The 27,982-nt window shown below is 40.9% G+C and overlaps 1 protein-coding gene across 1 annotated transcript; it reads right to left on the bottom strand.

Moving 5' to 3' along the window:
- Nucleotides 1–8: 8 nt before the first annotated feature.
- On the bottom strand, nt 9–20,391 carry NINJ1 (ninjurin 1). Its single transcript, XM_064518889.1, has 4 exons — nt 19,911–20,391; nt 11,904–12,138; nt 7,176–7,337; nt 9–3,752 (listed from the first exon to the last, which is right to left on the bottom strand). The coding sequence occupies exons 1-3, from the start codon at nt 19,980–19,982 to the stop codon at nt 7,183–7,185; spliced, it is 462 nt and encodes a 153-aa protein (XP_064374959.1). The 5' UTR covers nt 19,983–20,391; the 3' UTR covers nt 9–3,752; nt 7,176–7,182.
- Nucleotides 20,392–27,982: the final 7,591 nt, after the last annotated feature.

Raw genomic sequence — 27,982 nt, 5'->3', positions numbered from 1 at the left:
AATTACACTTTTCAGTTCAGTCCATTTTATAGTAATATTCAGCTGGAGAATAACTTCAGCTAGTGACCAGTTTTAGAAGACATACATTAAAAATCAGTTTCAGTAAACACAGTTGTTGTCATCTGCTTAAGTAAATAAAACTAAACTGAAAGTTCAATGAAGGCCGCCCTAGATGCTGAAGGGACTAACAAAAACAACCAGAGCAACATGTATAATTACCCCGCACAGCAGCTTACAAAACAGAAGTGATGTCCTGGTATGAACCAGCTCCTGAGATAGCCAGTAAAAATTCATCTTGCTTCATTATTGATGACTTGTTTGTAAGTGAAATGTTTGCCTAGAACCAAGAACTCTGGAAAAGCATGGAAAACTAAAGAACCATTTAAAAATGATGCATTTGTTTGCTGCCCATAGGAGATAATCACTAGGATTTCTTTAAAAAACACCTGCTTTAAAAGAATAATAATCATGTGCTTAAATTATTTATACTAGGAACCAACTTGCAGATGCTTTCGTCTGATAAAAAATGCATGACCTCTGAAGGCTTCAGAGACTTAAGACACAGACTGCATGTCTGAAGATGTTTTGCAAATCTTATTTAATCACAATAAAAAAATACTGTAATAAATCAGTATTCTCTTTATTTTAAAAAGACATTCAGATGCGAGTTGAATACTGCCAATGCACAGTACATTCTCCTAGCCAGGTGGACGGCTTTAGGATCAGGCTTTCGTGTGGTTAGTGTCGACAGAAGCAACCAGGTCTTCAGAAATTAAGAGTATCGCAGCTGTGACACTGCCATCACGCTTTCAGGTGCTCAGGAGGCAGAAGGGAAATGGGATTCAAGCTTTTGTCGTCCTAAGCCAGGCTTTGACGGACTTCAAGGGAACAGGCACCTACCCCTTAGTGCAGATCCACGTATTCAGCTTTAGACGCCCAAGAATGTGTTCAAGCTTAAGCGTGTTTCTTTCCCTCCTGTATGTCCCCAAACCTACGTCTCACAAAGTCCACTGGAGTTTGTAGTAGATATGTCATTACTTAGTTAATGTTTCATAGCCTGGCTTTCTGGATCCAGTGAGCTCTTTTCCTTTGCTACAGCGTAAGTAACTGGGAGATGGAACACACAAGCCTTGGTAGTTTCTGCTGGACAACAACGTAAGAATAATGATTATATTTTGGTGGGGAGAAAACTACTGTAACAGCTTGTTCGCTTGAGTGACCTGAAAAACTATGGTCTAATAACAAGGGGAGTAAAGTAGGAAAGGAACTGAGGGAGGGTGTACAAAGCACTGGAAGAGAAATGAAGAAACAAGTGAAACAGATGAGGGAATTTCTAAGTCTGGAATTAATGAAAAGCAGAGATACGTGGGAAGCAGGAGGGTATGTCTGTATTGCTGTACAGCCTGGTATTGCTGTACCACAGTCCATCTGACTGCTTGCAAGTGCTTTGGTGCAAGACAAACCTAATCATGCTGATAAGGGAGGGCCATGGCAATAAGCAGCATAGGAACGGAAAGATATATTCAAAACTGGGCCAAATCACCACCTAGTATAAACAGGATAAAAGTCAGTAGAGCCTGTATGTCTTACCTATTTGCATCTGCCTTAAGGACAAGTCAAAAAGTTAGGGGATTAACTAAGTCCGAAACACTTTCCCTATTTTTTCTTGCTTTAAAAACAAAACAAAAACCCGACAACGTGATAGAGAATATTTAAAAACTGCTACCCAAGCAATCCAAAATGATTCAACTCAAAAAATCAAAACAAAAAATGATAAACTATGATTTATGCCTAAGTTAAAGGCAGAGCATTTCAGAAATTACCTTTTTGAAGGGTCATCTATTTAGGATGACACAAATCAACCACTTTGGGCATCTAACTTGGGTACTAAATTCCCTGTAGAGTGAGAGGAGAGAGGTAGATGCCTCCAAAGAGCTAATGCAGGCTGAGTCAGATGTACAGACAGGGCAAATAATCCCAGTGGATAAAAAGCTGACATAACAAAGGTGGTATATTCAAGGATCTTACCAAGATCATAGCCTGACACTGAGCCACACCTAACTATCATGCTTGGAAGGGCTCTGCCTACAGTCATCTATTTTTGAAAAGGGGAGAAAATCTTAAGGTTTCCAGCACTACTCCTTGGCCAGGCAATTCACTGCAGTGCAGCACTGAAACTGCTGTAACACAAGTATGGATGAACAGTCTGTCAGCAGCTCACTGGTTTGTGGAGATGAAGGAGAGAGAGAGAGAGAAGCTTGTCCTGACTATCTCATTCAGTAGCTGTTCTGAATTATGTTTAAACCTGTACAATACGCAATTAAAACCACTGTTTGTCAGATACTGAAAAATGTTAAGCTGGAAATGAAGCAACAAAAGGTTAAATACAAAATTCAAAAATGTGGCCTGTGCTTTAACTAATTGCACAAGTTTCTAATTTGTTTTCTGTTAATTATTCTTGTATGATATATGTAAACGAAGATATGGAAAGCAATGTTATCAAAAAAGTGTAAATGAGATGAGAAACTTGCACAGTGGAAGGCATACTTGTGTAAATATGTACAAGGAAGAAGCATTTAAAAAATAACAGTAAGGAAATGTATTAGTACAAATTTGTATCTACAAGTAAGAACGTTCTAGAAAACTATGATTTTTCTGAGAGCAGATAGTTTGGAAATAAACAGTAATATATACTGTTGCTTGCAACAGTGTATTTAGAGAAAGTGTCAGTCCCTGAGCCAGCAGGTAAGACTCTGAAGAATCTATGAAGGTATCTATATATCTATATCTCTGTATCGATATAAATTAATGAAGATATTAGCCATAAACTCTTGAGCATAAGACAGCTGCAGAAGTGAGGGTTGGGGAGAAAGTAGGCTACAGAGGGATGAATCTTCCATTTGCTGTGTGAATTGCTGTCAAGCCCTTGATGCCAGTTTTGCAAGTAAAGTTCACCCTGTGTCCTCTAGTTTTCCAGCTGGGCTTAGAAATGGCAATGCTTTTAACAGGCTTTCCAGCACTATGGATATTGCACGGAAGATAAGGGTAAGAAACTGAGCGCTGAGGTTACCTCTGTGTCTGTGCATGAAGGACAGGGAAGTTTCGATGGTGGTCCAGAGACAAAGCAGCAAAACAAATGACTATCTGTGAGCAAAGCTGGACAAAAGATAGTCTACTGTTTCCATTTGTCTTGTCTTTGCTTTAGTTGAAGAGTGGAACTGGGAGAGGGAGAGAGAACAAAGCAGAGCTATTTTGGCACAGCGCGCAGGAAAACCACTGCTGTGCTGTGCAATACCACAGGCTAGGTGCCAACCGAGTGAAATGAAGGACACCGTGACTGTGCCAGAGCTGAGGGCCTGGAGTTTCTTACCACACTAGAAATGTCCAATTGCTGCAGAAATGAAAGGCACAGAAAATAGCAAGTCTTGAAGTCTGTGAAGTAGATACCATCAGTTGATTTTTACCTGTTTGATGAGTTTATATCACTTCTCTGAAAAATTATTAGTTTATACAAAAATTGGAATGCCAGAATCCAGAAAAGTCAAGTCAGTGGGTCAAAATCAACCATTCCTTAGATGCCTAAAGGTTGAAATATTAAGACACTGGAAAGTTCTAGGCATACAAATGTGTCTGTTGACAGAAACTTGAGAAAGCTGCTCTGTATCCAGCTCCTTCAGATTTTTTTTACTGTGTCCGAGTATAACTGGCTCAAGTGCAAATGGCATCCATGGGAAAATGAGTACTTCAGATCTCTGAAATGCAAAACAAAGACGTTGAGAAGTTAGTGATTCAGCAATTACAGTAAATGACAGATTTGCCTTAAAGCAGGAATTAAGTTCTTTTCGGAAAAGTGTGCACCGTGAAGGTGAAGCTGGAAAACAGCCACTTGCTTTTCTCAGGGCTTTAAGCAGATTATGGATCCATGAACAGACTGGTTCCTGTTACAGACCATTCAATACGAAATTGTCATTTGGCAAGCAGAGGCTGCATTTTTTGCTGAAGCCCAATGCAAAAAAGACACTTGTTTTTCAAATTCCATTCAGGTTATCATTATGGACAGCTATTTCTAGCACAGGTGGTATGTACAAATGAGCAAACTACAGATTTGGTGATCCAAGCCATTCAGAACTTCAAAATTTAACAAGTCTGGATTAAACAGACACAGGTTCTAGGCAGCGCATTCAGCCACTTTATTAAGAAAATGTGCATATGTGAGGAAAGTGCTGTTTGTCTTTACAAACCATACTGTTTTGTACAGATGTAAACTTGCTTTATATAGCCTTTGGTCTTTCCTCTACCTGAAGTTGTACAAACCAGCTATTTTTTGTCCTTTATTGTGGCACTGCAATTTTATTATGGCAATTTCAGCAGTAAATATCAACCATGCTTACATATTTGAACAAATACTCTGGCTGTGCACAGCTGTATGTTGAGTTATTACCATCCACTGGGCAGAATTTTTTATATCATGCTGTCATGGTGATCTCAGAGAAGTTGGATGCAAACTCTGACTTTTCTTCTAAAACACAGGTTTCTAACATGTGATTCCAAAATTCTATCCGTAATTAAACCACAAAACCCTTTGGGCTGAGAGTTTATGGATTGTAGAAGGAACAGTGGAAAAGAAATTCCAGCACAAGTGGTGTGAGGAGCCCTCCTTGCCAGATGGTGCCAGCTGGGCAGTAAGGCACTGCGCAAAACCACTGCTGTTTCCATAAACTTAGCCCCATATGTGTGTGAAGCATGGGGAAGTAAGTGGCAAGGGATAGGGCAAAGTCCGTAGACAGATGATAGGAATTTGCCGGGGGAAGCGCTTTACTTGTTTAAACAGCAAATATATAGCAATGTTCAGAAACCAGCCCAGCACATTACAAGCCAATTCAGCTTTGGGCAGCATTAATGCCTGAAACAGATGTCCTGAAGGCTCTGTAAGAGCTGCAAGTTTCTTTAAAGCAGTTTAGTTCCAAGTTGTGTATGGAGAAATACAGGAATGGTGTTTGGGAAACACTTAGAAGTGGTATCTCTTAAAAGCCAGTAAGAAATCTAAAAGGGAGCAGGGCTGGCTCTGGTACATGACAGAATCAGTAAGACATCAGGGAGAATGCAAGGACTGCTACAGAAATAGCATCCAATCTGAAATAGCGTTTCATCTGCCATGCATCTGATACTAGGTGAGCTCATCCATCTAATAGCCCAACAAGGCAAGAGAAGTGGAGTTACTCGCCAGAGTAGGGGCATGGAGTTGCATTTCATGCCTTTTGGCCTCAGTTCTGTCCCACTGTATGATACCTGCTTTCTGGTTAGAAGCTTACTTGTGAATAGACTGTTACATTATACTCTACAGGGAAATAGCTGGCTTGGGACTGGATCATCAAGTTGTCTTCTCTCCTCAGGATACACTGGTGTGATAAGCAAAAACCTCTTCTCTCTTCTGCCTTAAGCTTTTCTTTCTCTATAGCAAAAAGAGCTGTGGCTGGGATTCTGGAATGCCACCTTGTCCAGAGTTCAAAATTATCTGAAATTTCTGATGCTTATACCAGATTCTTGTGTCTGCGTCTGTTCCTGGCTATTGTGCATATTTTTTCCTGTGAAGAGAGCTCAAATTGCAATAATCCTTCATTCAGTTCTCTTGGTTTTATGGCAGTGCAATTCTGTTCTGTTAGTGTCTCAGTATTATTTTTGTATGTACTGCTGAGACAAATGCTCCACCTATAATTTTGATAATGCCTCGGAGACTCTGTTCTTTACTGTTAAATGAAAATATATTAGTTTATTTGTAGAGACCATGGCTGGAAGATACCCATATGTATGTTTCACTGCCAGAATTTCATGGGTCTGTACACTGCATGCATTTACCCATCTTACTGCATCAAAAAGCTTGTATTTGGTTAAAGCAGACCCCCAGAAGGAAATGAATTTCATTCTTCTTCATTTCCCCAGTAGTCTGTTGCACTGATTTCCCCTGGCCTCTTTAGAGCCCTGATAGACTTATGCCTGGTTTCTGTTTATGTTACTGATTTCTGCTGCACTATTCATCTTCAGATTAGATGCCCTATACTTCCTTTTTCATAGAGAAACTGCTACAAAAATCAAGTTGCTCTTCAACCTCTAGCACTGCTAAAGCAAGCAAAATAACCTCTGAAAGTCTCTCTGTTCAAGGCCTTGAACTGATTTTTGTAACAGGTAAAATTTCATGGAGGACTTCATCTGGAAGCTAACCAGGCAGATAAGGTTACACGCATGGGCTGTCTGTGTAGCAGCCAGTCTACTGTGGCTTCTCAGGAAAGTTAAGTAATTCCTTTTTCACCAGGTCTTCCGAAAGTGATTTGAGATTTGGAAGAGCCAGAGCAACGCTGGTGTACACAGACTCAGCAGTGCTGTTTTAAAGGCAGGTGTTGGACCATAGCAATGACCTGCTCCTTAAGCTATGAGCCTGCATTCTAGGTTTATCTACTCTCAAATTGTTCTTCAGAGCTACGATGCTAGGAAGACACCTGTTTTTGATTCTCACCATTCCTGTATTTACCCTTCCGTTTAAGTAGTAATCTTTAAAGTGCAGGTGGAGGAAAACAGTACTGGTCTAAATGACCATTTATCAAGTAAAGTGATAGTGCAATCTTTGTGAGCTCAGCCTCCCACAAAGGGAAGAGCCTCCAACTTGGAGCCCTTTGACTTCTGTGAACGTAGTGTGGCTTTTTGGCCATCCCATGGGTTGGATTTAATAAGTCCTAGTAGTTATTTGGATAAAGATTAAATCTTCAGTGTTCATAACAGACAAGCTGCAGTATATTGCAAACCTTTTTTTTAAAAAAGGAAAGACTTGTGGAGGAAGCAAAACAGTATTATTTCCCTTCCTGGCTTTGTCGACACTGAGCAAAAGGCGTGGGTATCCCTGAAGGATAGTTGTCGTTTCCTGTGCGCGAAACATGCCAGGGGCCCCGACAGAAAAAGAGGCTGTCATTAACTTTTGAACTCTGCATTTACAAAACTGCTGTGTAATAACTTAATATTTCCTAGCAGCTTCTGCTTTTGTAGCAGTCTAAAGAAAATTCATTTATCTATGAAGTCTGGAACTGTATAGATAAGCTCATAAATTTTAAAGTCATGACTTAGTGAGCACTGCATGCTTGTATGCTACAACCTACTACCTTATGGTGCAGAGAAACCATACTCACCTTGTACTTACTGTCTTGAAGCTGACTCAGCCACTGGCTTCTGCACTCCAAAGGCGGTGATAAAAATATTCACAACTACTATAATGAATACTAGTCCAGTTGCAAGGTTGTTGAGGAAATCCAGCCTACTGTGTTTTGCGGGGTTGTTAAGGTCATATTTTACTTCAAAGAGAAAGGGGAAGAAAAAAACTTTAATTATATGCGTATTTCAAAATCCAGAATAGAAGTACATTATTCATGTAATTCAACAATTTCTCTTATACTAAGCTATTTGTATCAGTCATACTTAAAAGGGAAGTTAGATTCTACAGTGTCAGCAAAAGTGCTAAGGAAAAGACCTTCAGTCGCAAGCAGCCTGCTAGCATCTGTATTTGCTGTGGAAGTGCCTGGGAAGTAGCGGGTACATAAACATTACTAGGAATCTTCAGTGTTCTTGATCTCTTGAAACCTAGGTTAGTTGTTTGGGTGGGTGGGGGGGTTTCTTTCAAATTTTAAGGATTTTAAAAATTCAGTCTTGAATACCTGAAGCTTGAAGCCCTGAGAATATGGAATGAAGTTCAACTTACTACAGTTAAAATGCTACAGGTTCTTGCCAGATAGCCCTATCTCTTTCTGTGCTGGATTTTTGTACTGGTGCCCTTCTCTAGCTGTACTCCCTGCTTGGTACAGCTTGTGTATGCATGTCTGTAAAACATTTGGAGCTACGTGCATGTTGGCATCCTAACGGTACCAGGAAGGATTCTAGTACTTCCATGTGAATGAAGCAGAATAAATAAAACAGAACATTAATCCTTAAGTATATAAGACAAGCATTTAACACTGACTTGATTTAATAAAAAAAAGGCAAAAGTGGGCTAACATGTTTTGTGTATTAAAAGAAATCATATCTGAAGGAGAACTGGCACTTTCAAAGCTGTCACTTCTTCCAAATAAGGGTTAGAAGAAACCAGTACCGCTTGTCAGTTTAGACAGGGCTCTAAATTTTCAAGTTGAATTGCAGTAATCCTATCTTCATGATTACAGTATTTAAGGTGATGCCATTAGGAATAAATGTTCTTAAGAACACTTTCCTGAAGTATTTTCTTATAGTGGGATTGGATTACTATCATTCCATCCTGCCTTAAACTACATAAAGGCATTCTTTATTTTTCTTATTCCAAAAAGTTAAGATTACCAAATCACCTCCAAGGACAAGCTTGCTGAACATCTTCCTCAAAATAAAGATTTTTGGATGATCAGTAACACTGGTTAAAACCTGGAGGATCTCTCTCTTTTCTTTTTAAATCTACCTATTCTGTGTGTGTGATGCTGGCAAGGCATAGCAGTTCTTTAGGTGAGCTACAGCCTCAGTGCTGCTCCAGCCCCAGAGAGGGAACATCCAAGAGTTTCTGATGCTGACGAGAGTTGGGAGATTGTTGTATCTGAGGATGACAGAAGAGTCTGCCAGCAGGTGTGAGCATCTCCTTTATGTTAGATACAAGCTGTCTTACCGTGCCCTTTCTGGTAGGGCTCTCCTGAAATAAGTCAGAAAAACTGGAGGAAGCCTCTGGAAAAGCTAGAAGAACCCCAGGAACAATGGGCTGAGCCAGGAGGCTCTGAGAGAAGGACCTCATGTTGGATAAAATACCTGTTGAGGCCCAAAGGTAGGGTTTTTGCTGAGTACTACAAAAAGCTCTTTTGAAGGAGGAAATGCTTTTAATATCTGCTAGGAAAGGTAGGTAATTGGTAGCTCCTGGGATAAAACTGTTTAAAGGAAGAAACTGGGTGGTAGCATGGACTTCCATTTGGACTTTTGTTATCCTGCAAGAGGTAGTCTTTTCTGGCTGGACAGAAAGGCACACTGTTCCTGCAGGCAAAAACTAACACATCTACATTGTGAAAAGCAAGTTATTGCTGTGATGCTCTTATCTTCATACCTTCATATCCTTCAGCACCTTGGAGCTCAACAAGACAATGTGTTTCAGAGATGGACAACACTCCAGCAACATACTCTTATAAACTGGAGGCTTTGTCATCCTCAGTGCTCCAAACATATGGCTGATAATTGCAGAGTGCAGGCTGAACTCTTGATAAATCGCACTATTTGCCGAGTGATTTGTGCACTTTACCTTAGATATACTTAGTTGTTGGGGCTGTGGAGTACTCTTGTCACTCTGTGTGACAAAGATAGAAATTACAGAGGTGGAAGCCACTTTGGCAACGTCTGGCAGAAACAAGCATTAAAAAGTAATTGTCAGCATGTACTGAGAAATTATTGCCCAACAACAACTAGGAACCTAAGCAGGCCTTTAGGTTGTAAACAACTGAAACAACCAAGAGGGAGATGCCCTCAACTGAGAAATGGGGTGGTTTGTTCATATTTCCAACGCTCTCTCCCCGCATCCTCCATTATCACCAGGTTGCTTTCTCTAATCCTTGTCTGGAATCTCTTTTGAGCCAGGAATTGGATTTTGCCCTTGTGCCAACTCTACCAAATGCAGAGACAGCTATATTCTGTCTCTTTCGTAAGAAAGAAAAAGCTGGATGTCAGCTGCATATCAATATTACAAGCCATATGTATCCTTGCTTCTTGGGAACTTCCTCCCTGAACAGAAAGCTGTTTTTCAGTTTCACAAAAAAAGTGGAACATTGACAGAGTAACAAAGAAGCCAGTGGTGGCACCTATAATTCAGTAAGTGCCATATGTGAACTCTGGCTAACTCCCTTCCAGAGTTTTCTTTTAATATGTGCTTAAGATCTGTCATAGTAGTCATTAATTTAAAGAGAAAGAGTCATTAATTTAAAGAGAAAGATTTGAAAAAAGCTATGAGAATAGATGATTTCATATCAGTAAAAAAAAAAAAAAAAAAAACCCGCTCCATAGATGTTTCCAACCAGTGAAGGTCTCCATCATTTCTGAGGATAATGGGGTGCATCTGATGCTGAAAAGCTAAGCACCAGCTCTGATTCCACAGCTACCTCTGATAACCTCTTAAAACATGTAGTATAGATTTTTGGGTGCTACTAATAAATGTCACAGATTTCTAGCAACTTTGCAAAAGTGGTAACTCCTTTTTAAACTCTCCTCTTAAATCTTGCCTAGCATAAGCGGTGGGGGGGGGGGGGGGGGGAATCCAGGCAAGTTAAGATAACAAAGTGAAGTATCAAAGACCTGTTTAATGCCAAAACAGAAAACTTGAATTTCCAGAAGAGTGCTGTCTTTCCACTTTCCTCAGAGTTTTGGTTGGGCACTTTTTGGTTATTCATACTCGTTTAGGAATGATATTTTTATAGAAATGAGCCTGGTTCTGTAGTTAACTAAATCAATACTCTGCTTAAGAACTAACGAACATTACAGTTGGTGTAGGACATGGGTGCTACTAATTTAGTAACATCAATTAAAAATAACTATTTTTTTTATTAGTAAATGTTGTTTCTTGTGCCTTATAGCACATATTAGTACCAAATGGTGAAACCTCTATTTTTGAGAACAACAAAGATGCTGCCTTACACTTCCCAAAACATAAGGGTCCTGTAATTCAACACATAAGACAGAAACAGGGGAAGTGAAGACAGGGTGCAGGGACCCGATTCTACAGCTGTCTCGTTATTAAATGTGTCCAAAGCATGCATCAGCAGAACTCCTGTTTGAATTTATTCTCTTGAAATGAGTTCTGACATGTATTTTAAAGGTATTGCATTTTTTTTCTGGTAAAAGTAGAAACGCTTTCCCCAATGACAAGTTTCTAGATCATTTGCTCTCTAACAGATCAAGGAAACTGAAAAGCATTACTGTAATATGAGTTTTACTAGAATTTGAGACAATCTATTTACAGGCCCAAGAAGCTAATTGGACTGTATTTTGACATTATATGTTATTTCATTTTAGGTTTTTTGAATAATAGCATAGTATGTGCATAATAGATTGGTATGTTTTTAGAGTGAAATCTTGTTCCAGTTAGTCTATTTTTTCAGGTGGGCACGTAAATCTGCTTTTATCTAGCAACTGCATAATAGCTCATCCATCAGTCTCTTTAAAGTTGCTTTCTTTTTAGCTTAAGTTTGTTTAACACGGGATTGAAAATCGGCTATAACAAGTACACTTCTACCATTCCTCACCTAAAGACTGAGGCTGCTTTGAATAATTTCCTAAATTTAAAAATAAGACACTTTTTTTTTTTTAATTACTATCCAGCCTGTGTTATCAAATCTTTGGCTTGACTGCAGAAATACAAACTCACTGAAGACAATGTGCAATGACAACATGAACATTTCAACTTTCATTTCCATTTTAAAGAGTTCTAGGTTCACAATATATTCTTATAATATTACATATATTATTACTGATATGCAGCAAATAAATTTCTGTCATAGGATTAGGTAACAAGTCTTGCCAAAAACAGTGTTATGAAACTGGGCAAGCTGCATGATTGTATCTACCCTATTAATATTTCCTTTACTGTATTTCATCATGTTCCTTCCTCCTTCAGACCATTTGAAAAGAAGAATATTCAAGCTCTTTGAAAATGAATATGAGGAAGTTAATCAAAACTGAAGACTCCACATAAACCTGTCCTTACTCCTTTTATTGCAGTATTTCTATGGTCTTCAGAGAAAACCTTAACCAATTCTGAGACAGACTTTCAAATATAGTAACTTTTTAAAAACAAATACATGGGAGAATCTATACATCCAGGTTCTATCCTATAAGAAAAATAAATGTCAATGATTCTTGCTGTTGCTACATACCAAGGAATATCAGGAGCACTCCCACTACAACTTGCAGTGTGAGCGATACGCTGATAAGAACGATAAGCGGAATGTAGAAAGAAAAGGAAGGTCCTTGCTCCATCACGGCTTTCAGCTGCGATGCATTGGCCATCAGCAGGGCAACATCCAACATGCTCTCAGCAGCACTCTTCTTATTTGCATAGTGGTTGAAATTCATAGGTCCATTTCTTTGAAACCACTGTGACATTCTGTTCTAAAATTGGGAGGGGAGGGACAAAAAGGTTACTCAGATATCTATATTAATTGGCATAGTGACCCAGAGATGACTTTCAGCCCCTCAGCTGGTTTCTGTAACAATATCAATAGTCTCAGTACCGCTGTTGCTCTATCTATGCATCCTTCTCATTGTTACTGCTGCCTTCCATCTGATAAAGCAGCAGTAGACAGTGTACTAGACTTTGGCAGATGCACTTTTTCCAGCTTGTAAGTTCATGCCAAACAGTCGGTATGTTCCCATCCTGAGAGAAGGAACGCTTGGAAAATCTGAAAAGCTTGCTCTGAGAAAAGTTGGGGCAGGGGGGAACCTGTAAAACAGGCAAGCAAGCAACAGATTGTAAATATTTTAGTCTCAAAGGTATAATTAAAAATACATGTGTTATGCATAGTACTACATTAAATTCACCCTGTGCAGATGTCATTGCACATCTACATAGTCACTGAGTCACTCATGAGCCTAACTCTCATGATTTGGCTATGAGCTGTATGAGCTTTGATTGATCTCTTTTCCTGCTGCTTCTTACTCTGCCATGCTACTGTCCAAGTTCATGCAGAGTGAATTGTTTTTCTGTTTAACTATCGTATGAGCTGCTGTTGCTAGGATAAGGAAGAGGGGTAACTCTTCATTCCATTTTCCCAACAGTGGATTTTTTTCAGGATTCCCCAGCAAACAAATGGGAGGCAAAAACCCTCAAACTAAGCTGCTGAGGAAGTATACTTGGCACAGCTGCATACTGTGGGGCACAAATAGAGGCACCTAGGTATAGTTAATGTGGAGGGATGAATAAAACTAGCACTTCCTGATGATGATGCATATGACCTGCCTTGTAATGTGATGCCTTGTCTCCCAGGGTTCCTATTTCTTTACTGGTTAAATGTAGCTGAGGGTGACTAGGCTAGACTTAGCTGCCTAACTTTTAGATGAAGAAAGATTAGGCAGCCTTCTTTCCTAGTCTCTGAACAGGTTAGCAGCTTCATTCTCACTTCTCTTTTACTTGTAGCCTTTATTTTAATTCCATCTCATAAAACAAAGTAAATTTGTCCTAGCTGACTTCTTAAAACTGGCTTAAGAGACCTTTTAACTGTATAAATGTCTTCATACTTGCCAGAAAATACTGTGAGGAAAGTCTCTTTTTAAAGGCTAATTCAAATGCAGAAAACGCCCTCTAACTCTCTTCAGCAACACTAATAACCATCAAATTTCCAACTCCAAAGCCAGGTTTGCCGCTGTCCAGACTTACAAGTGTCTCTTTAAATAGGACAGGTATTTATGCATATGGCAAACACATCTGCAGGTCTTTCCCAGGCAGCCAACTACCAAACTTGACCTATTTTCACCAGACACGCTGAAACCAGCCACAGTTGAAGTATTTTCCTGAGAAAAAAATGTCATGGGGCAGCAGCAGACTACTTTTTTTCTGCAGAAAGAATGAAACCATGTAATCCTGCCTTCGTGCAGACGCCTTGTTTGCTCAGGCTCAGCAGGCGGAAAGTGAATGGGTCTGAAACGAACACTGAGGTCACTTGGAAGAACCAGGTATTCACTTGGCTTTGTCTATATGCCGCAATCAAAAAACACTACTTAACAGGCTTTGGAGTCTGCCCACAACTCCTCGCCTCCACCCCCTCGCCCTCCCTCCCATTAAACAACTACAACATTTGGATACTTTAAAACAAACAAACAAAAAACACTGTATACCATCCACCATAAGCATTAAAACACATATGCATATTCATTTTGTTATGTAAAGCAGCCTGAAATATATGCTGGTAGTACTTGGTAGAAAGATCCAAACTAGTATTTTTCCACTGTTCATTGTACAGGCAAAACCACTCTTGGTTACGTAGTGTAAAAGGGGGGATTAGATGTGTGTCATAGAATTTTATTTCTGAGCATTGGTTTAAAAGAGACTATTTCTAGTAGCATGAGAGAGCAATATAATCTCTTTTGCAGTAAATTCATAATAGAGGAATTATTTTTCTATGTCTAGTAGCTAATTAACTCCTTCCAGCCAAAGATACTGACTTCAAAATTTCCCTTGGGTACAAATATAGGCAAATATTCCATAGGTAGCTGTAACTCAGCCCTGAATCCTGGTGGAAGGGGCCTGCAGCTAAAATATGAGAACTGGTTTCTTTGTTTTCACTCAATGTAGGGATGTGACTGCAAATTTAAGGTGGCTTTTTTTTCCCTAAACTATGCAAAAAAGTAAACAGACTGGACCACATCTTCCTTTAAGCTACATTTGTGACTACATGACATGAGACAGTTTCTGTGTAAACAGCAGGATATGACCTTTTCTTTTCCTGGGAAAATACAGTGCTGCATTTTTAGGACCTTGCTGGTTGCTAATCCTCTATTTCCATATGGTCAAGCTGCACACAGAAATAATGAAGTAGTGTTTGAACTGTTGTGGAAGCAAAGGTTTTGAGTCACTTCTGAACTCTAATAGAGAAGACTTTTTAAAGTATAGAACTCAATGCTGCTCAGGCAAAACTTCTTATTCTTGACATCACAACTCAGTGATTTGTCCAGGATGTTTAGATTCTAAAAACTGCAGTATTTTACATTGTTAGAGAAGGCTTTCAGCTACCGCTTCTGGAAGTAGACCAGTTCATAGCTGGACCTAGGCACACAGATCTGGGCACACAGAGAAGTGCTGGTTCAATTGTACAGAGCGTTTTCTTGGCCTGAGACACTGTCTTCTGTCAGAAAAAGAACCTGTAATCATGGACATGCCAGCAACAATCACTTACATCTGCTTGGTTGGGAAATGGAGCTTCTTCTCTTAAGATGGAAAACTGTAAAATGCAGACTAGCACTGCTTTCTGAGAGAACAGTTGAAGGCAGCTGCTAGAAGTATTAAAACAAATGCAGCCAGTACTACAGCAGCATTTTGGGGGAGAATAAACTACATGTTACATAGCTGTATGCAGACAGGCAGTGAAACAAGAGCTATTGCCTTATCCTCAGGTTAAAGACAGCCATGTACAACAAATTACATGGGAACTTTATGTGCCTTTATGGTTACACAGAGATTCAAAACACATAGCAATACATGCAATCTTCTGTACTAAACTAGTGACTATACTATTATCACCTGTAGTGATGCAGCTGGGGAAAGTGAAACTGCTGGAGATTTTCTTTGACTAATGTAAACTAAGGCTTTTCCTACACGTGCCATTTAGCAAGAGCATGGTATGTATTGTGCCAAATGAGGAATCTTAAGTGCATCCAAATGAGGATCAATATAAACAAAACAGCTGATTGCACTTGCAGTATTCAAATTTTCTGGTATAGATAAGCTGATCCCTACAGTTGCTGTCACTGAGGAAAGACAGCATGTGCATCCACGTGTGCATGCACAAGAGCCAAGTGTAGCTGGAACTGCAGTATCTGCCTTTTCGTGTCAGTAACGGCATGCTTTCCCCCAAAGCATCTGAGCAGAACAACTTGCCATGCTAGTCTATACATTTACAAAAAGGAGAGGAGGCAAAAGCCTTCTCATCTCACTGTATCTCTGACTGAAGCTTGTTGGTGGAACAGCTCATTTCTACACGAACACAGCACTGTCCCCAGAGGCAGCACCACTCGCTGTCTCTGCAAGGGAACAGGGTCTGCCCCTTCCCCAGGGTACTGTAGGCAGTTTGCAAGGAGAAAGCTAAGATGCTACATCAGAAGTTGGTGCTTTTTTGCTGCTTAAAGATCAAACCTAACATTTATTCCTTCATAGCAGGGTGGAATTTTATTCCATACACAGTCTTATTGACTACTATATTAGTACAGACTTTGCCACTGTTTGCTTTACTAGTCATTATAATGGTACTGCCAAAATAAGCAAGTCTCTTCACAACACAGAAAGGATTTATTAATTCCACTTAAAAAAAAAAAAAAAAAAGTCACTAAGGTGAAAGTCCTTAGATGCTGAGTTTCATAGATCACTTCTAAGGATGATTACCACCTGATGACTGAACAGGAAAGAAACAGCACAGAAACTAGAGACATTCAAAAACAAATAATAAGGTATCTTGCTAAATACAGTGACTTGTAAGAGTAAGGATTTCTGCCTTCTGTTACAGAGTAAATTACTCCTTGTGGAAAAATTACATGGCTCTTTGAATAGAGCATTTTTCAAACACCAGTTACTGCTGAAGTAGTCACAAATTAGTGTGCTGAAAGGCTGACAAAAAAGACTAAGAATTTTGTTTTTCTTGTCAAACTTGACCTCTCTGCTGACAGTCTCCCCAAATTGTACCAGTTAGTCTGTTCAGACAAGACAAGTGTCAGCTAAAGTGGCATTTTGATATGCTGGTCACCTGGAAGTCAGAGAGGAAAAAACACGAGTGAAAATGATGCCTCTTCTGGATTTGTATATAAACTTAGCTGATGTTCATTTCTGTCCCTCAGAATGAATGCAAGAGGAAAGAAATCATTTGTCTTTTGAGTACAAATTTTTAGGTACTTAGGTTCTTTAGAACTTAGGTTCTTAAATTTCTTTCATCACATGTTTTTGTAAAGAGAAGGTTTAAAGAAAAACTAACAACTAATAAAGCTGTAAAATATTCAAATATTACCTGAACCAACAGGATCCTGAAACTTCCAAGTTAAGGATCAGATTTGATTATGAACATTAAATTCAGTGCAGCTGTTCTTGCAAATGAAATTAACTGATAGCTGCAGTAGCACAAGACTGGTTATGTCTTATTAAATCACACTAGAACTCCAATATTTTGGGGTCAGTAAGGCGAACTTCCAATTTCCCAAATCAATGCATTGAAATCAGAAAGTGCAAAGTGTAAGTCAGAAGTACAGCCTGAGTTGCTTTGATTCGTGTAAACTTACCATTGCAGCTACTGCTAATATCAGCTGCAATTGCAAAATCTAGAGCTCAACATTTTTTGCGTATCAGGTCAGAGTGTCATATGTAGGTTCCCCAAAAGTACAAATATTCATTTTAATATCAATTACAGGTGTTAACACTAAATACCTTCAAGGTATTCTAATATTAAATCATTATGCAGCAGAATGCCTTTATTAAATACAGGAAACCAACAGCTTGAATGGGATGACTGGGAAAGGAACACTGATAATTATTTACATATTCAAGAAGGATTTCTAAGAACTGTGCTTCTGACTAGCGATACGGTCCTTAAACTGTCGAAAGGTTCTTTACCTCCAAGGAGATTTACTCTGAAATGCAGTCTTGATAATTTTTGGCTTGTTCTAATTCTGCATACAGTTTTCTTTCTATTTTAGATTAGTGGTTACTGCAATTGTATGGCAATTTATAGACATTTTTCATAGCTGAATAGCATTGAGACAAAGTGAAATAGGACAATTTTGTGGTCTGGTTGTTGACTAATATGGCCTCTGTTAGGTTTGTAATGCCATGGAGCAAGCTTCACAAAATTCCTGTATTTAGGGACAGTCCTAGTATTAAAATAATGGAAAGATGCTTAGTAATAATGAGGGAATATAAGGCTGTGTTACTGAGTCATACTGATTTTACAGTGAGCTGTTCTTTTACTGTGTTTTGCAACAGTCTTTCTAATTGAAACTATTAACAAGATGCTAAAAAATTCTTGCTTAAAATATAAATTTATAAGTTCCCTAAAGTATTCATCTTTAAGGAAAACATTGCATGGCAAACTTTTCCAGAACTTCAGTGGTAATTTCATGTTCAACAAAGCACAAAATTTCAGTTATATCAAAGAGAAGGATCTGCCAAAAGGAATAATGTAGAACTAAAACAGAACACAACTTCACAATTTTTAGTTTTTCCTAAGATTAGCCATATGGCTGCAGAATTGAACTGCTAACTTTATACAGCCATTTAATGATCCAAATAGATGTGAATTTCTGTCCACATCTCCATCACTTACAGGTAGGAAACGTAATGGATAAATATATAGCCACTCAGAAATGAAGTCTTCCCCTCCGTCTCTAAAATCTTACTGATTCATAAAAATAGGGAAAAAATTATGCAAAGAAAAGAAATACTTTTAGAAGAAGAGTATTTTAAGCTATGGCCATTATACAACAGATGACTAGATCTTTTGTATACCTTTTCAGGAGATGTGACTTTTGTTTATTTATTTCTTCTCCTATCCCCGAGGACACATTAAACCACTAGTTAAGCTTAGCACTGCCTTGGGGTGGGGGTGGATTTGTGGCCTCTCCAGGTTCAGCTGGCTGCTCAGTTGAGGTGTTCATTTGTTTGTGTGAATTGTGGACTTGGCCAGATTTTTAAGGTACCTACCATTCAAAAACTGGTTTTCAGAAACCTGTCCCTATCTGTTTCACCACATATATGTATTTTTTTTATGTCTCTTAGAAAATGGAGAAGTGTCTGGAAAGTCCTCAGAAGTGCTAACTATTGTGTAACCTCTTATTCTTTGTATGACATATTTGCATAGGATTTGCACAGCTTCTATGGGAAAGATGTAATGAAATGATGATTGCATGCAACTGAAGATGAAGCAAAATAGGAAAAATACAGAACTATTCATAGGACAGACCAAGATTTAAAAAAAAAAAAAAAAAGTTTCTAGTAATGGTGATGCAATCAAGACTGCCTGTGTAAGATACGGATTGCTGGGAAGTCAGTAGCTTAAATGAAACCTCTCAGTTCGACTTGTGTATGCCAGCCTTGATTCTTCTTAGGTATTTTCGGGGATTTATTAAAACCAGATGTCCTTCTGGTATGAAAGTCAGGTCAGCAAGAGTTTGTCAGGAAGGAAGGGAAGGAGGGCAGACCCACCCCGCAATCAGCCCGGTCTGTCTGTAACCAAAGTTTTACTCGTGATGTAGGAGGCGGTTCAGTATAACAGTTTCTGTGTGACAGCGTCCTGGCTTGGAATAAGAGCTGCTTTTTGAGGTTTAGCGTAAACCTCTTCCAAAGCAACATGAAAGATGCTCTTTCACCAGTTTAGCTTTTTAGATAAGTGGCATGCTTGGAAAAACGTCCTTTCTCTGTATGGAACGAAATGCTTTCCTGTGAAGACTGTTTTTTAGTCATGTTTTGCCTAGAGCAGTAAAAAGATGAGTTTTTTTGTTTTCCTTGCTATTTGGATTACTGTACTGGGGGGAGGAAGATAGCCCCCAGGCCTCTAACTGATCTGCCTTTTGCACTTGTTCTTCTGTGGAGATTTTCTTGAGCCTCCAGCGCCTAGTTCAGAGCGGGAGGCCCCCGGGAGGGAACACCGGCACCTCTGGCGCTCGGCAGCGGCCCCAGGCACCGGCTGAGCGGGGAGGCGTCCCGTGGCCCAGGCTAGTCCCGGGCGGTCCTCACGGCAGGGACCTCACGGCGTTTTCAGTACCTGCCTGTCTCTAACGGCAGCCACAACGCACCAGGGCGCCCCCCGCGCCTCCCCTCGCAGCGGGGCTCCGAGGGCACCGCTTACGCGCCAGCCCGGGGGAAACCGCGCAGGTTCCCCGGCCGCTGCAGGCCTGCGCTGCGCGGGTGCTGCGCGGGCGGGAGCCGGCGGCCGTGCCGCTTCCCGCCGGCGGCCGCCTCCCCTCAGCGCGCGGTGCCGGCGGCGGAGCAAGGCGGCGCGGCCCCCGGATGCCATGGCTGCCGCCCCCGGCCGCGACCTGAGGCGAGGGACGCGCGACCGTTGCGCGCCGCGACCGTTGCGCCGGTGGCCCCGGGCGGTGAGGGGAGCCCGCGCTCCGCTCCCGCCCCCGCCTCTCCCCGGCCCCGAGGGAGCGCCCCGCTCCGCTCCGCTCCGCCGCGCCGCGGCCCCTACCCGCTCGGCGGCCGCCGGCTGCGCGCCCTCCGCCAGCCCGTTGAGCTCGTGGGTCTCGCTGGCCGGCTCCATGTCGGCGCCGCGCCCGGCGGCTCCCCCGGGGCGCGCAGAGGCGGGGGCGGCCTCGGCGCCGGCTGCCCGCGGGGAAGCCCTTTTGTCGCGGCCGCCTCCTGCGGGGCCGCCCCCGGGCTGGGCCTGGCCCGGCCCGGCCCGCTGCCGCCGCCGGCAGCCCGCGGGCGTGCGGAGGGGAGAGCTTTCCCCGACTTGCGGGATGGAAGGAGCAGGCGCGGCGGGGCCCCCGCTCCGCCCCGGCTCGCCTCCGCTCTCCTCTCCTCTCCTCTCCTCTGCGGCGCGGCGCGGCCCGGCTGGGAGTTCCCGCAGGAGGCACCCGGGGCTCTGCACGTCACTGCATGGAGGAAAGGGGCCGGTGTTTGGGCAGCATGGGAATCCAGTTCGTGCTAGCTAGTTGGTGCGGGTTGATAGGCGATGTATAGCCGAGACTAGTTGATCGGCCTGACTCATTTCTTCCAGGCTGGAGCAGGCAAAAGCAGCACGGCAACAGCCGCACTAGTACAGGCAGCGCTGGTATGCGTAAAGATGTGGGCTTGCTTTTGGGTGGATAAAAATTCCTGTCTTTAGGCTTTTGGCTACTCCATGCAACAGCAAAATAATTACAGAACACGCATACTAAGTGGTCTCTATGCTAGGTATTTCCTGCGTTTTAACGAGCGTTGCGGCGGGGCTGGGGGCTGCACTTGCACGTGTAGCTGCTGGGCGGTTTCTGGCCTCGCCACAAGACAAAGCCTGCCAGGAGGGCCAGGCACGCACGCAAAGGCCAACATCGTGTTTCCTTCCAAAATTTGGCTTTAGGGACAAGTTTTTTGCTCCTCTCAAGTTTGGAACTTAACAGGAGCTGGCAGCTTGAGTTGCTGCCTCTCAGAGTCAGTCACTTGGTTTTCAGGCCAAATTGCAAATGTTGGCAGAGAATCATAGTTTGTGTTATTAGCAGTTATCTACAGTGCTCCCTAGAATACAGTATGCGAGTGTTGCATTTTAGAAAACTATCAACTAGTAGTATTGGAAAAAATTAAAAGTTGAAAGATAGAGTGTTTTTAAGTGCTCTCTCATCAGTGTTTCTAGGTTTTCATTGTCCTATTTTTTTCATCCTCAGGCTTACTTTTCCACCTGTGCCAGTGCAAGGGATGTGCATAAAAACAATTAACGTAGAGATGTCATGGTAATGGAACATCCATGGAACGGTCTCAAATGCGCAGAAACAACATAACTGATAACAGTAAAGGCAGTCAAATGCATAAAGTAAGAAACAGAGGAGAATAATTTAAAATAGATTTTAAAATGTTATTGCTATAAACAAATCTTTTGCTATTTAAATTTAACAGTGTTCAGACTAAGAAAAAATAAGTAAACTATTTCTTATATGGCCACATGTAATCTCTTTGTGACCAATAGCAAGGTTAGCAATGAACTGCTCATCCGCACTGAAAATACTCTAAAATAGAAGTAGTTCAGTGGGTCTGTTCTTACGTGTGGTGTCCAAACATGTATTCCTCAGGTTAACACCTTTGACATCTTCTGTGTTAAGAATCTTTTTTCTTGATGGGTTTATTTCACTCTCTAAATAGAATTAAAGCATAGATCCCTCTTATGCTTGACCTTGCTCATATAAAGAGAGTTGATGAGGAAGAAGTGTTACTATCTATTCCTTCGTCACCAAGATAAAGGATTTTTAGGTAAGCAGTTCCTGTGCAAGGAAGCCCCAACTGTACCACTCAGTGCATTGTTAATGCAAAACTGTTGGACCTACATGTATAAACAGGGTTGCAAGAGGCTGCAGCTGAAAGGACAGCTGAGCTCATTGGCTGTTCTCACTTTATAGCAGGTGTGCCTGGGGATTAGCCCTTGCTCTGAATCTCCCAGACGTGCACGAAGACCATGTCCTGTCTGTGAGGAGGGAAAGAAGCCCAGTTGTGCAGGGAGGGAGGGATCTGCAGTTCACTTCAGCAGCTCCTCCAGTCTGGATTTGGCCAGAAGATATATATGGGGACCCAGATTGTGGTGTACCCTACAAAATGTGTCTGCCTTAAAAGACAGACACAGATGTAAGTATTGTGAGACATCAAATGAAAATCATTACAGTATACCATATCGCTGCAGCTTTTTCCCTGCAGTGTGTAGGCACACCCCTCCAACGTGCAACAGTTACTGGGTGAATTTCATATTTACCTCAGAGTTAAACTGCACTGACTCTCTGTTGCTGATTTTATTTTATTTTTTGAGTTCACAGTGTTTTTTGCTAAAGCAGACTTAACTGGTGACTGAATACATTTTTAGAGTCCACATAAAAGTGTATGGACTCCCAAATATGGCTAATCACAAACTAAGCACGTTAGGCTTCCATTCATAATGTTAAAGGTCACTGAAGATTGTATTTAACTGTACTCAGGAGTGTATTGAATTGATGATTAACCTTCTGCTTATAAAAAACTCCTTGACACAGTATGCACCAGCAAGCGTTATTGTCTTGGCAAGCAATGTAGCAAAACATTTATTTGCTTGGACCTGATAGGAAGTCCTCATCTATACTGATTCCTGATGGGCTTCTCTGTCTCTGTTTAGCACAGTGGATTTGAAAACTCCTATTTAGAGAGAGAAACAAAGTTTTTTTATTATGGATTCATACCAAATTGAAGAAACAATGTATTATGAGTAGGAGGGATATTTGTATCTCCCCTTATGCTGAGGAGAGCAGACAGTAAAAGGAATGGACATAAGCCAAAAAACCACATTTGTTGAGCTATGCTTTGTTGAACTGTCACTTGCAATGTTAAAATTGAATGGGAACATCATAGTAATTGTTCAAGTGGTGCCAGGGTTTGCCAGGGTGGACACAATTATTCTGCCAAAGGCTCAGCACAATATGAGGTGACCCTGGAGCAGTTTGAAGCAAAGCTATGTACTACACTATTCTGGAATTAGTTCCTAACTAGCCCAAGGCTTGAAAAAGCACATTACTTTTCTCAATTTTTGATTTTGTAGCAGTGAACTTAAGTAAAGGCCAGCCTAGTTGAATACATTATCAGCCACATTGCTAGTTATTTTAACAGTTATTAAATTGCTTGGTCCATAATTGCCGCAGCATTCAGACCCCAAGAAAAGCTAGTCAGAATCCTCTCCAACTGCAAGTGTCCAGTGATATTTTCAGAAATATTACTGTCTTTAATTGTCCCTTTGTCATCTTCTGTAGCTCTTTGCAAATGCATTTTGACAAATTTGGTTGGCAGCTGTAGAGGTTTAATTGGCTCTAGTGAAGAAAATTCTGCCCTTAATCCTGAAAATTAGAGGAGGAGATCTGTTCTCTGTAGGTGACATTTAGCAGTAGGAGTGCTGAATTCTTCCTTTTTGTACTGACTCAGATTTTTATTGCACTGTTATCTGCCAAAGGGATGTGTGTGAATACAACCTGTTCTTAGTCCTATGGGAAATGGGTGTATTTCAGTGGAACTGAGAAATAATCTAGTGTGAGTTTATGAAATGGCCTGTGAGCCAATACTCACATACAGTCTGAAATGGTCAATCCAGAATTGTGGCTGCATGTTGTTGTGCTTATGAGCCCATTGTCAATTTTTTGACAATAAGTTTTCTTCTTATTGGGCCCCTGAGTTGAGTTCTGCGCGGTGAATCTGAAAAACACTATATTTTGCTGCTTACAAAAAGGACCCTATGCTCCCTGTAGAAGGATAGTTACAGACTCAAGCTGGTGGCAAGAGAGGTTATGGAATGATGATGTCATCAGTCTGCAGCCGTGGAATGAAGCAGCAAGAAAATACTGTGTGGTAGGTCATTTTGCTTGTTTGTGAACTGAGCATAGTCATTACAAAATGGGAACTCTGCAAGTGTCACATGAGCCTGAGTCAGGACTTTTTGATAAACATTATGCAGAGCAGATATTGGAGGGCACACAGAGGGTAGAATTTTTCTCAGGACCACCACTGTCAGAATAGCCACTGAAACCCAGGTGGCGGTTTTCAAGAAAAAACAGTCCCATTGCTCTGTATCTTTGTACCTTGACCATGAAATTAATTTGCAGACTGTATCAGTCTCTCAAGCCATTAATCATGATTAACTGATTTTCTTGAAATTGCTGTGATGATTACATGACAGGCACAGAATGATCCTAGATCACTAATGACACTTAGAAAGGATGACTATGTATTTTAACTAAAATTTCAAGTGTGTATTTCTTTTTATGTAGGGATTCATTTTCTCTAAGTGAATATTGTTTATGGGGCCAGAGAGACTGTCTGAAGATAAGCCCAGAATGAAAAGTACACAGTACTACCTGACATTTGTGGTCACCTTAAAAACAGGTCATTATGCAAAGTAGTACTTCCTAACCAGAGCACAAGTTTAAGTAAACAAAGTGGCATCTGGTATAATCTCTCCAAGGGAAAAACAGAGATCAGTCATTCAAAAATATAAAATAAACGAAGGGTCTAAGAAGACGGCCTTGGTGATGAAGAAATGAGATTGACTAAGCAGTTTAACATGGATATAGATGTTGCAATTCCAAAATTTGGTGTTGGTAACAACTGCATCACCTTTTATAATCTTCCACCTCCCTCAGCACATCCTACTTTACTTTACTAGCTTCTAAGCTTATTACATAAATGAGGCTTTAGCTCCTTGCCCTGGCAGCTATTTTGAACAAAAAAGACTGTCTCTCTACTGTAAGATATCTGTACTCTGTTTGTTTAGAAGAGGTGAATATGTGTCCTGTCACTGCAAGTACTTGGAGCAAAAGCACATTGCTTTCTACTGTTTCTTCCTTTTTTGGTTTCCTGTTAGTTCTTCAAGCTTTGCATTATACCCTCCAAAAACTGTGTTGTTACAGAAATCATGTTAAAGATAAATGCATTATTCAGATAGTTCTTTGTCTCTGCTCCAAATGCCTGACTTTCTCAGGCATTAAATAACATTAAATAATGTTATAATAATTAAATAATAACATTAAAAAATAGGTAGGTATCTGTAGTGTCTGATCTCTTCATTGTTCATGACTCCTGCTAGGTATGAATTCTAGGGAAGTAACTAATCTTTTTTCCTTATGTTTTTTGCCCAAATACTGCATTAAATGTTTTCTTCTAATCTCCTGTCCTAACTTGCCTGCCTGATCCTTGCCCTTCATGTTTATGTGAGCTACTGGGAGTCAGGAGCAGTTTCCACGATGCTGTCCTTAGAGGACAGGACAAGATGCAGTAGAGGGATATTCTTCTGCTAAGGGCAAGAGATCTGTCCCACTTTCCCTTTTCTTAGAAAAATGAAGTGGGGTGGTAAGAGTCAAAGCATTAATTTGGAGAAAAGGCAAAGGAGATTTGCAGGGCCTGACAAACATCTAGTCTAGTAGCAAAACTACATAATTCCCTACGTCTTCCATTTGTCTCTCCAAAATCAGTCTCTGCTTCACGTGCTTCCTTCTGCTCGTTCCCAGCAAGGCACTCTGTTTAAAATAACTTCATAACCCATATGAAAATGGTACTTTTTTTCTATTATGAATGGTGCCTGTATGGAATTACTTCACTGCAGTTGGACATATCCAGTGATGTAAATGATACTGCGCGTTAATCTATTGTAGTTCATTGTGTGTCCTGAGGTCACGATACATAATTTAGATCTGGCCTCTTACATACGCAAGATCTTTAATATATCTTTAGAATGAATAGTGTCATTTAAATAAAGAGCCCTAAGATACGTTGCAATCCTTATGTTGCAAGATTTCTGATTTCCCTCCAAACTGCAACTTACTTTGGAGCAATATAGGGCTGATAAAGCTGACAGATCTAATGTGACCATGGTTATGAAGCAGGCACAAACTGCAAAAAATTTAAATTTAATATCTGGACAAAACTACGTGTTGGTGGGGAAGAGGAAGAAACAGACCTAAAACTGTTTTGGGTTATGGCCACAGCCATCTCCTCTATTAGAGATGGTTGTTGATGGAGAATTAGGTTGAGTATACTCCCTCATAGATTTAGATAAACTGAAAACAAGTCAAAGTTTTGATTTGAGATTTGAAAATAAATTGTAGTAGCCCACCTCCTGTCAGAGAAGCAGGCCACCAGATGATTTTTGGGGGCCACAAGAAGTGTCCGGGGAAGAGGGTATACATTTGTGCGAGTGTCATCCTGTCATGACAAAAAGGCTTTCTGTGCTGTAGGCAGATAACAGATGCTCTGGTACTTCAGAAACTTTTAGTGAACAGTTACCGTAACATAACACAGTGGTAAGGTTTATTGAATCCTTTTCTCTCAGGTTCAGTAATGATAGCTTACTTGGGTTGCCGGTTGCTGGAATTGTTCCAGAGCATTGTAAAAGCCTGCCAGCCAGCTCTCAGGAACCAAGGTATGTGGATGGTTGTAACAACATTAAGGCTTGAATGTACTCCTAATATTTTGACTTATTATGAGCTTTTATGGAAAGCCAATGATCAAGGCAAGTGATAGTTGATGGTGTCCTTCACTTCTGGACAGAAGGTTCTGGAAAGACACCAGACTTTTTGCTTATCCACATAGAATTGTTTGTGGGCTCAATACAAGATTCACACAGGGAAATCTCCATCCTTTGTTGTTCAGAAGATCAGATTTGGTGATTACAGTTGTCCATTTTGGATTTAAATTCTGTGAAACTAATCATTAAAAATATTCTTTTACCTAAGGATAAGTAAAAGGCTTGCTTGTGCTGGCTCGCCTGGCGCATGCACACTTGAAACAGACTTTTTAAAAGAAGGTTTCAAGCAGCATTGGGCTCATGCCAGCAGGAAATGAGTAAGCTCCTCCCTAGAAATATGCAGAAACATCTACCCAAATGCTTTAGCAGTGCAGTATGAATGTCTGGTGTTCATGATAGGGATCTGACCCAGGCTGTTCAACTTTACAATACTTTTTGATTCATTTAAAAGTGTAATTTTCTCAGTAAAGAGCAAGCACTGTCCTAGGAAGCTGTCCTTACATAAACAGCTCTCCCCTACTGTAGCGCTTACTGCCCCTGGGCTTTCTGTCCTTCAAGCACTGACCCATTTCCCTACAGTGCATTGTATTCACAGTACACATAAAATTAGCTGTACACTCAGATAAACCTCTTAACTGCTCTATACTGCTTTGTGCAGAAGTTTATTTCAGCAGCTAGAGTGACTGTCCGGCAGCTGTTAGTTGGGCTGTGCCTGACAGCACTGGCTTTAGGGCGAAGAGGGGCCGGGCAACCTCCATTTCCCACGGCAGGGCAGGGATGGGCAAAATGCACTGCCCTGGGGAGGTGTCCGTAAGGGGCTGGGTCCCCTTTCAGCCTGGGGCCCAAAGCAGTGGCATGGTCATACATCAACTGGAAGCCAAAGAAATCCGTGTAGGGTTACTGCTGCACGTCCGAGTGATGTCTAATTACAAACTACATGTACGTAGATAACTGCATGGTCCCCTAGCCTGGCCCATCATGCAAAAGTCTGTGATTTATAAAAATTACTAACATTCCTCCCTGGAGAGTCTGTTGATCCATTCTTATTTTTTGGATGATTGCAGTCAGCCAGGTTGTCGGGTGGTTCTGCTGTACTCTGATTCCAGTGCACACTTCCTAAAGAGGTCTGACAATATTGACTTAAGCTTTCTATTAACTCCATCCTGTAAAGATTGCTTTACTGTGTGTTTACATTGCTGCATCTGCATTTCCTGTAAGATGACAGTATTCACCCTTTAGGAAGTGTTACCACACAACACTGTCTGAGAAACCAGTTTTAGCCTTTTATTTAAAATAGGAAATAAGTTTCAAGTGTGTGGATATGAGAGACTAAAGAGGAGGAAATCAAGCTCCTATTTTTGTCCTGTCTTAAGGACTTCATAATTTTTACCTTTTCCAGCTGACATGTCTTAGCTTGTCTGTTGCTATGTATTAATTTCTCCTTTTTTAAAGTCTCAGTAAAATCACTTCATCTATTTTTAATCACAGCATGTGTATTTCTACACTCTTCTACAATTAGAGAACACATTCTGTTTGAGCAAAAGTTG

The sequence above is a fragment of the Dromaius novaehollandiae genome, chromosome 12 (assembly GCF_036370855.1).
Source record: "Dromaius novaehollandiae isolate bDroNov1 chromosome 12, bDroNov1.hap1, whole genome shotgun sequence".
NCBI classification, from domain to species: Eukaryota; Metazoa; Chordata; class Aves; order Casuariiformes; family Dromaiidae; genus Dromaius; species Dromaius novaehollandiae.
Note: the sequence above shows the minus strand (reverse complement) of the source record. Positions and strands in the feature narration are given on the sequence as shown.